The sequence below is a fragment of the Capra hircus genome (assembly GCF_001704415.2).
Source record: "Capra hircus breed San Clemente chromosome X unlocalized genomic scaffold, ASM170441v1, whole genome shotgun sequence".
Classification (NCBI taxonomy): Eukaryota; Metazoa; Chordata; class Mammalia; order Artiodactyla; family Bovidae; genus Capra; species Capra hircus.
The window spans coordinates 4,718,664-4,728,537 of record NW_017189516.1 but is presented as its reverse complement, the minus strand read 5'-3'; the positions used below and the strand labels follow the sequence as shown (position 1 = coordinate 4,728,537).

The window sequence follows — 9,874 nt, the reverse complement described above, 5'->3', positions numbered from 1 at the left end:
TTACATGGAGAAGAGAAGAGGGAGGAGGGAGTTAGAGGTGACCCGAATGAGATGAGGTGGAATCAAAAGAGGAGAGAGCAAGCTACCACACTTCCTTATGTGTGCTCCACAGTCTGGACCTCAGAGATGTTCACAGAGTTATACAGAGAAGAGAAGAGGAGGAAGGAGACAGAGGTGGCCAGGAGGATAAAAAGGGGAATCAAAAGGAGAGACAGATCCAGCCAGTAATCAGTTCCCTAAGTGTTCTCCACTGTCTGGAACACACAAAGAGATTCACAGAGTTGGGTAGAGAAGAGAAGGGGAGGGAGGAGATAGAGGCGACCTGGTGGAGAAAAAGGAGAGTCCAAAGGGGAAGAGAGCAGTCAAGCCAGTAATCTCGCTCCCAAGTAAAATGGGTACTGAAGATTGGGTTCTTAAAGGTACAAAATTGATAACAAATACCAAAAAGCAAAGATTAAAAATCTAGAGTAGAGGTTGGATTTTCAAAAATACAATATTAAAGAAAAAGGAAAAAAAAAGTCACAAAAATTATAATATATATATATGAAGTTTGCTTTAAAAAAAATAGGGTCTTTTTTGCAAGTAATAGTAGGTTATAAATTAAAAAAACTAAAAAAATTAAAACCTAGTAAAATATATCTAGGACTTTCTCTGGTGTGTTGTGGGCAGTGTGGGTCAGTTCATTTTTGGATAGTTCCTTGGTCGGCTTATATTTCTCAAGATCTATAGGCCCCTTCCTATGTAGTTGGTACTAACTACAGGGTTTTAATCTATTGCACCTGTCACTTCCAAGGTGGTTCCCTCTGTTTTAGCTTCTTCTGTTTGCTGGTCTCTTCAGTGTCTGATTTCCACCCTGACACAAGGGGGCGGTGGTGGACACTTTTTTAGGCTCACTTGTTCAGTCGTGCTGTGGGGAGGGAGGGACGCTGCAAACAAATAACACTGGCGTGTGCTCGCAGTGTCTCAGCCACACTGGGCCTGCCTGCTCCACGGCGTGTGGCAGCCTCCCTTCCCACACAGCTCAGGCTGTAGGTTGCTCCACCAGGAACCGTCCGATGCCAGCCTGGGCTGCATGCACCTCCCAGGTCTAAGCCGCTCAGGTCCAGAAATACAGGTAGCCCTCAGAGGCGCAGACTCACTTGGACCTACGTTTTGTGCCCTTCCCAGGTCTGAGCAGCTCAGATGATGAGGTGTTTGGTGAGTGTGGTCGCTGAGACTTATCGCCTGCCCCATCCCTGCAGCTCGGTTTTCTGGGTGTACAACCAGCACACCTTCATCAGGCAGATGTTGACTGTCCAGAATCCAAGAAGTCTTAGTTAGCAAAGAAGCCTGCTTGCAGTTTGGTAGATAATGTCTCTCTGGGGCTGCGATTGCTCCCTTCCAGCTCTGGCTGCCTGTCAGCAGAGGGGGATGGTCTGCAGTGGGCTAGCTCTGTTCAGTCCTTTGTTCTGTGAGTGGGCCTGGAGGTGTCTTAGGTTAGGGCTTTTTCAGTGGTAGCTATCCCACAGTCTGGTTTTGGTAGCCCAAGTTAGTTCCTCAGATTGCCCTCGGGGCATTCAGGCCCGGTCCTTACTCTAAGTAATGCAGCCAGTGCCTCCCTGCCCAGCCCCCACTTGCTAGTGACAGGTGCAAGCATCTACGCTGTTTCTCCACTTACCATTGGGAACATAATCTGTGGGTTTTAATTATTTATTTATTTTTCCTCCCTGTTATGTTGCCCTCTGTGGTTCCAAGGCTCGCCACAGACTTGGCAGTGAGAGTGTTTCCTGGTGTTTGGAAACTTCTCTCTTTTTTAAGACTCCCTTCCTGGGATGGAGCTCCATCCCTACCTCTTTTTGTCTCTTTTTTTGTCTTTTATATTTTTTCCTACCTCCTTTCAAAGACAATGGGTTGCTTTTCTGGGTGCCTGATGTCCTCTGCCAGCATTCAGAAGTTGTTTTGTGGAATTTACTCAGTGTTTAAATGTTCTTTTGATGAATTTGTGGGGGAGAAAGTGGTCTTCCCGTCCTATTCCTCTGCCATCTTAGGATCGTCCCCTCTATATATATTTTAAAATTAGAAATAAGAAAGTAGCACTATTTTCATATGACGTCAAACAAGTGGAATCAAATGTCACATTTATTAGGCAAAAAATTCATACCTTTTCTAAAGTACATATATTATACATATTATTTATATATTTGTATACAAAAACTTTTCTACTATGGTTGATAAAGGTTTGAGAAATAACATTAAAAAAAGAGATGGAGAAATTACAGAACATAAACTAAGTGAAATGGGAAACACTGACTATGAAATAGAAAAAGTTAAACAAACTAGATGAAAGTAAAAGATGCTCATATAGTCCAGTTGTTTTTAAACATCACTGCTCATTAGAAATATATCTGGAGTTCTGGCCAAAGAAAAGTATTACCTGGGCATTTGTATTTTTCAAAAAATTCCAAGATAATTCTGATATACATATGAATTTTAAGAAGTTTTTTCCTATTATGGATTTTCTATTAAATAGTAATTTTGGAGTTATAGAATTCTGTAATTTTTCTGTTGGCCAATCATGATACAGTGGTATTAAGTGAGTAACAGTTGCATATTCACAATAGTAAAAGATGTTTATCTGTTTTCACAGTCAATGACAAGATAAAAAATAAAAGATAAATTACAATTGCAAGCCATAGTGGGAACATGATTCACCTAACAATATAAAATAATTACATACAATTTGGGCGGTCAAGCAGGGTGATGTGGTATGTGGAAGTGCATACATGCACATTTTTTTGTCCATTCTGCTGGTCTGTGTTTTTGGTTGGCACATTTAATCATTTATATTTAAGGTAATTATCGACAACTATGATCTTATTACCATTTTTCTCCATTGTTTAATGTTTATTTTCTGTAGGTAGGGCTTTTCCTTATTTTCTGCCTAGAGAAGTTCCTTTAGCATTTACTGTAAAAGTGGTTTGATCTTGCTGAAATTCTTTTAACTTTTGCTTGTCTACAAAGCTCCAAAAGAGCAGATTGATTTTAATCCACTCTGATCAAAAATTGGTAATCCCATGTGTACTTTATAAGAGGAGGAGGAGAAGAAAGAGGGGAAGAGGGAGGAGTGAGGAAGAGAAGGAGAAGGAAAAGGGTAGGGAGAGCAGGAAAGGGAAGAGAACTGCTACAACTTTCCCTAAGTAGAAAATAACTTTAGACTTTGTGGGGGAAAACAGTCTTGGCTTTCATATTAAGCCTGAACCTACTTAATTATAAACATAATTATTTTCTGACAAAAGTTTATGTAAAGAATGTTGCCAACAGGGTTATTAATCAGGACTATTCTCTCACATGGTCGGTTATGGGCACATTTCTTGTTTTCAGGCAACAAAAAGTTGCCTTTGATGGTAAATAATAAAAAGAGACAAATATCTAGCCTTCTTTTATAAAAACTAGTCAAATATAACAGTAGAATTATGTTCTACAACTTGAAAAAACAAAATATAATGATGCAGACTATAGGTGTGGCAAAGTATAGTGATTAAGAGCATAAGTTTTGGAGTAAAGTGATTAAGTAGGATCATGCTACTTGAGTTGAAATCCCAACACGTTAGTATTAGCTGTATGATCTGCAGCTAGTTACTTAAACATCTTTGTCTAACGTTCAGTTCAGTTCTGTTCAGTTCAGGTGCTCAGTCGTGTCAAGCCTCTTTGTGACCTTATAGACTGTAGCACGCCAGGCCTCCCTGTCTGCCAACTCCAGAGTTTACTCAAATTAAAGTCCATTGAGTCAGTGATGCCATCCAACCATCTCATCCTTTGTTGTCCCCTTCTCCTCCCACCTTCAGTCTTTCCCAGTATCAAGGTCTTTTCAAATGAGTCAGTTCTTTTTTGCATCAGGTGGCCAAAGTATTGGAGTTTCAGGCTTCAGCATCAGTCCTTCCAATGAATATTCAGGACTTATTTCCTTTAGGATGGACTGGTTGGATCTTCTTGCAGTCCAAGGGACTCTCAGAGTCTTCTCCAACACCACAGTTCAAAAGCATCAATTCTTTGGCACTTAGCTTTCTTTATAGTCTGACTCTCACATCTATACATGACCACTTTATTCATATGTTAAATGGGGTTATAGTAGTAGCTTTCTGATGGCAGTTTTTCTGACTGTTAAATAGGATGATCTATGTAACATATTTGACATAGAAAGTTCTTAATAAGTGATGTCATTATCATCATCATCAAAAGAAAATAAGACAAGTTTAAAGGATTTGAAGTTATTTTGTCTGTATGGAAAAATAAACTGAGAGTGACCTCCTATATTCACAGAGTATCAGAAATATAAAGGAGCTTTATAAAGATCCTCTAATCCACACTTTCACATACACGCAGCATGAGTTATTTCATTATCACACAGCTAACTAATGGTACAGTGTTATAAATGAAGTCTACTTGAAGAGCAGGGTTTCTCAAGTCCAGAAAGTGACGTGAAGTCACTCAGTCATGTCCGACTCTTTGAGACCCTGTAGCCTACCAGGCTCCTCCATCCATGGGATTCTCCAGGCAAGAATACTGGAGTGGGTTGCCATTTCCTTCTCCAGGGGATTTTCCTGACTCAGGGATCAAACCCAGGGATCAAACCCGGGTCTACCACATTGGAGGTAGACGCCTTAACCTCTGAGCCACAAGGGAAGCCCCAAGTCCAGGACCCTTTCAATATATTGTGATAATCACCACCACTCCTTCCCCAGCTTTCAGTTATTTTGTTTTAAGGAACACGGGGTTATGGCATAGAGGACATAAACACTAAAGATGTAACTATTCATTGAATTTAATGATTCCAACTTGAAGGATTTATGTTAACTATATACAAATAAGTGATATTGAAAATCAAATATTAATGTAGGCTATCAAGAGAGAGATTTATATTTCTATTCCTGAGATGCCTTTAAAATTGACATCTTCATTCATTAATTTATAAACATTTTTGATTACTTCCTTTAAAATAGGCAATGACCACTAGTGGAATGACTTGTTGCAATTCTGCCTAGAGCTAGATGCTACTGAAAATAACTTTCATCATCAAGACAATGTTCATTTTGGACATTTACTCATAATACTTACCTAATTCTATAGACTTTCAAGGGGAAAGGGTTTTCTTTAGCAAGTCTTTAATTAATAAACCTTATATTCAGATAGGCTTTTCCCTTTATGACATTTAATACTGCTGAAATTTAAATTCATACTGATCACTACCATATGTCTTAATCTCTTTGACCCATACTAAGCTACCGGAGAAGGTGATGGCACCCCACTCCAGTACTCTTGCCGGGAAAATCCCATGGACAGAGGAGCCTGGTAGGCTGCAGTCCATGGTGTAGTGAAGAGTCGGACACGACTAAGCAACTTCTCTTTCACTTTTCATTTTCATGCATTGGAGAAGGAAATGGCAACCCACTCTAGTGTTCTTGCCTGGAGAATCCCAGAGACGGGGGAGCCTGGTGGGCTGCTATCTATGGGGTCACACAGAGTCGGACACAACTGAAGTGACTTAGCAGCAGCAAGCTACCACTTCGATATTTTACTTTTCATAGTTATTCCATTTTCCCTTTGTTTCCATAAGGGTTGTATGGGAAAGCCATATTTGCCTAGGTCAGTTCTAATAATGAAGGCTCAAAGCAACTAAATAAGGCATAATTTATTAAATTAATTTACCAGTCTTCCAAATATAATAAGACTGAATAATTTCTTTATGGTAGCACCAGACAAGTCTTTATGCAAATACACCAATTTGCCTTTTGAATATCTACCATTTGGACATCTGAATCAAGTAACTGCCTATATTACTATCAATACGGGTCCTAAAGATGTAAGATACATGTGTGTATGTGTGTGTGTATATTCCTACTTGGGTGAATTTCAGCCAGTTTATAAAACTTCTCAGTACACTCTTTTATCTTAAAAGCTAATCCATTTACCTAGTAAGTTTCATTCTGTTTCATTTGCTGATGTCATCAGACTTGAATAAGGTAAAGGGAAGGGGAAAAATACTAGCCTATATACAGAACCAGGAACAAGACAGTGCCACTAACTATATTCTCAAAATGATTCTAGTATTATTAGCTCCAGCCTAAAAACACTAAAAGTTGGCACAAAAGCATCTTTCAGGCATGAGAGCATTTCTACACTGCTGATGGATGTGTAATTGGCATAGCCTTTTGGGAAATCACTTGGACAGTACATATTGAAATGAATAATGCACATACTCTGTGTCCTAGCAATCCCACTTTGTGGGATTCTAGAGAAATACTCACCAGAGCACAATTTTAAGAAGATGCATGAGTAAACAAACTATCAAACAAACATTATGGAACACTATAATAAATATATATATATATATATATAAATTAAATTTTAAGACTTTAAAATCTTTATTATTATTTTTTTTTTACTTAAAAATATTGTATTGGTTCTGTCACACATCAACATGAATCCGCCATGGGCATACACGTGTTCCCCATTCTGAACCCCCCTCCTACCTCCCTCCCGATACCATCCCTCCAAGTCCTCCCAGTGCACCAGCCTCAAGCATCCTGTATTGAACCTGGACTGGCGATTCATTTCTTATATGATATTATACATATTTCAGTGCCATTCCCCCAAATCGTCCCACCTTCCCCCTCTCCCACAGAGTCCAAAAGACCATTCTATACATCTGTGTCTCTTTTGCTGTCTCGCATACAGGATTATTGTTACCATCTTTCTAAATTCCATATATATGCATTAGTATACTGTATTGATGTTTTCCTTTCTGGCTTACTTCACTCTGTATAATAGGCTCCAGTTTCATCCACCTCATTAGAACCGATTCAAATGTATTCTTTTTAGTGGCTGAGTAATAATGAATTAAGACACATCTGATCTATAAGATATATGGTTTGGCTTACATTGCAGAATAATAAAAGCAGTAAATATTATTTATACATATATATTTATATAAGCATACACCTGACAATAATTGCATCTGGGTAAGAAATTTGAATGAAGGGAGGATGGTTAAGGGAAGATCTTTGATTTTATTTGTATAATTTTTATGTTGGAATATTTTCATGTACTATTGTGTAACTAAAAATCACCTTTTTTTGTCTTTCTGAACCTGCTCCTGTTTGATCTGTGTGCCACATCCACCTGTACTTGGTTGTATTTGTAACCATTTTCCTAAAGTGAAGACCATGTACCTGTTTGATCTGCAATCTTTAATTCTCAGCATTTGTCTGAGCAATTATCCTTAGCTACCAGCAGGAAATCAGGGAATATATTCAAAGGCTTCCTTGAAGCATTAAGCTAGCAGTATTGCTGTTGATGTAACAGAGGGAGGAGGGATGAAAATGTTACAAGTTGAACCAAAAGAAAAACCATAGTGTGTGGAAAGTTTGGCCCTCTGAGTAAATACATCGTTTTGTTCTAAGAACAGCATGGTATATATAACATAGTTTTAAGAAAAGCATATGTTTATTTATATATATATATAAACTATATATATATAGTTTTAAGAACAGAATGTTAAATATTATGTGTATATATATATAATATATATACATTATATATATTATATAGTGAGTGAAGTCACTCTGTTGTGTCCGACTCTCTGCGATCCCATGGACTGTAGCTTACCAGGCTTCTCTGTCCATGGGATTCTCCAGGCAAAAATACTGGAGTGGGTTGCCATTTCCTTCTCCAAGGGATCTTCCCAACCCAGGGATCAAACCCGGGTCTCCCACATTGGAGGCAAATGATTTAACCTCTGAACCACCAGGGAAGCTCATACATATATATATATATATATATATATATAATATAGTTATACTTTGGTATGAGTTTGTCAGTTTTCCCCTTGTAAGTCTGTGATTCTAAGTTTTAATACCTCCTGATCTGAAAAATATATATATTTTTAATCATTTTAGGAATATATCCTGGAGTTGTGTCAATTAGTTGAAATCGAGTAATGCTATCAATTCTTTGCACACTGATAAAGTTATGCAGTTTGTTGACTTGGGAAAAATGTAATGAATACCAGCATAATCGATGGAGTGACAATTTTATCTAATCATTATTTAAAATCATACTGTTATTTTTATGGATCATTTTTTAACATCAGAACCTACTCTTTGAGATTAAACTAGAAGCAGATCACACAAAGCATAATTTAAAATTAGCTTGAAGTACTCTAAAAGCAGTAGTCTTAGTTGAGTTTTCAAAGATAATTTCTTATATTGGTTTTTGGATTTTTTTACATTTAATGTTTTTGATCAATTTTAAATGTTGTTAATTGCAGACATATAATAACCTCGACGGATGTATCAGCAGAGTTCTCAAAAAAGCAAAAAAAGGATGCAAACTAAAAGTGCAAGAAGTGTGTATTGTTATGAAAGCATTCTAGAAATTATATTTCATTAGGTTACTTGCAATACTGACAAAGGAATTCAGTAATGTGCTTTTGTAAAGATAGACATCGTATAAGCACTTAATAAAATTCTTATTTCTGGCAAACTGTGTTATTGTAAAAATAAAGGAAATAATAATAATACTTTAAAAACATAAGACGTTTAAATGGCACTGCTCAGTAATGATTTCTGAACCCTCTTTTGTTTCTCTCAACAGGAACTTCATTCTCCAACTCTGAAAATATCCACTGGTGTCCCAGGCACTCTACATATAACCCCAAATACTGAACAGGTAAAATAAATTATGTATTATGTTAGATTATTTTCTTTTTGCATAAACCCTGCTTGAGTGTTTAATTGATCTTTAGGCCTCTATAAAGCTTTACACATTCACCAAAAATCAGAAGCATAAACTGAAAAGGAGAGTTACATATGAAAATCTGTTCAACCTATTTTAAAGAAATGTGAAACAAGTGCTAAAAAATTCGTGAATTGATATTTTTCAACTTTATTGTCTACTCAATCTGATTGCTTTTCGTTTGAGCGGTTTATTTTTAGCCAATGATATTCCATTGGTTATGTATATTTTAAGGATCCTTGATTTGAGCAGAAATAAAGTACCTAGATGTTGGATTGATTGAGGGTGAGGCTTTGTGAATGATACTACTGTACTTTGACATCCAGAAAGAATAATTCACAGGATCAGAACTTGCCCTTCTCCAAGGTGCATGATTTGAAAGACACACAAGATCAAGTTCCCTTAATCTTTATGACCTAATAATCATACTTTTTAAGATTATTTTTGAATGTATATATTATATCTGCAAAAGGTATCTGTAATAATAATTAAATACTGTATTAACAAATATGTGTTTAACTAGTGAGTCCCATATATTAAAAAGTAAATTCTAAGTAAATAAACTATAAAAGATCTTAAGTTTGTTAGTATATAGGAGGGGAGTATAAAGCTTTCAGGATTTGGAAGATAGGAAGGAGAAAGATACTGTTCTAAAAAACATGCCTACCCAGCTTGAGGTATCACGATGTGAACTTGAATAGTAAAGGGACAAATAGACAAAAACTGGTCTCTAGGTCTGGGATACAGTATGGAAAAGGTGATATTATGCAGAACACATAAGATTATTGAGGAAAAGTTTTCTTACCATGTCCCAATTCAGTCTAGCTTAGACGTATGTCAGTTAGAGTCATGTATTTATTCAGCGAACATTTGCTGAGTGCCAAATATGTACTAAATACTGCACAAAGATGAATTAGAACCAGTCACTATTTTCAAAGAACTCACAGACTAGGATGGGTCACACATCTAACAAAACATATAGCAGTGGAATAAAGGCCACAGTTGAGTTAGAAGTTTAGCCCCACAGGACCACCAAGATAGGATTAGCTCAGAAAACTAAGTCCACTTAAATCACAGAGCAGTTTACTGCTACTGCTGCTAC

At 37.0% G+C, this 9,874-nt stretch overlaps 1 protein-coding gene across 2 annotated transcripts in view; it reads left to right on the top strand.

Annotated features, from left to right (window-relative positions):
- POF1B (premature ovarian failure, 1B) overlaps nucleotides 1-9,874 on the top strand; it is a 105,837-nt gene that overhangs the window by 33,186 nt on the left and 62,777 nt on the right. For both annotated transcript variants that reach the window (XM_005700577.3, XM_018043953.1), the window contains exon 3: nucleotides 8,632-8,706. In XM_005700577.3, coding sequence (XP_005700634.1) covers nucleotides 8,632-8,706 — 75 coding nt within the window. The remainder of the gene's footprint in view (nucleotides 1-8,631; nucleotides 8,707-9,874) is intronic.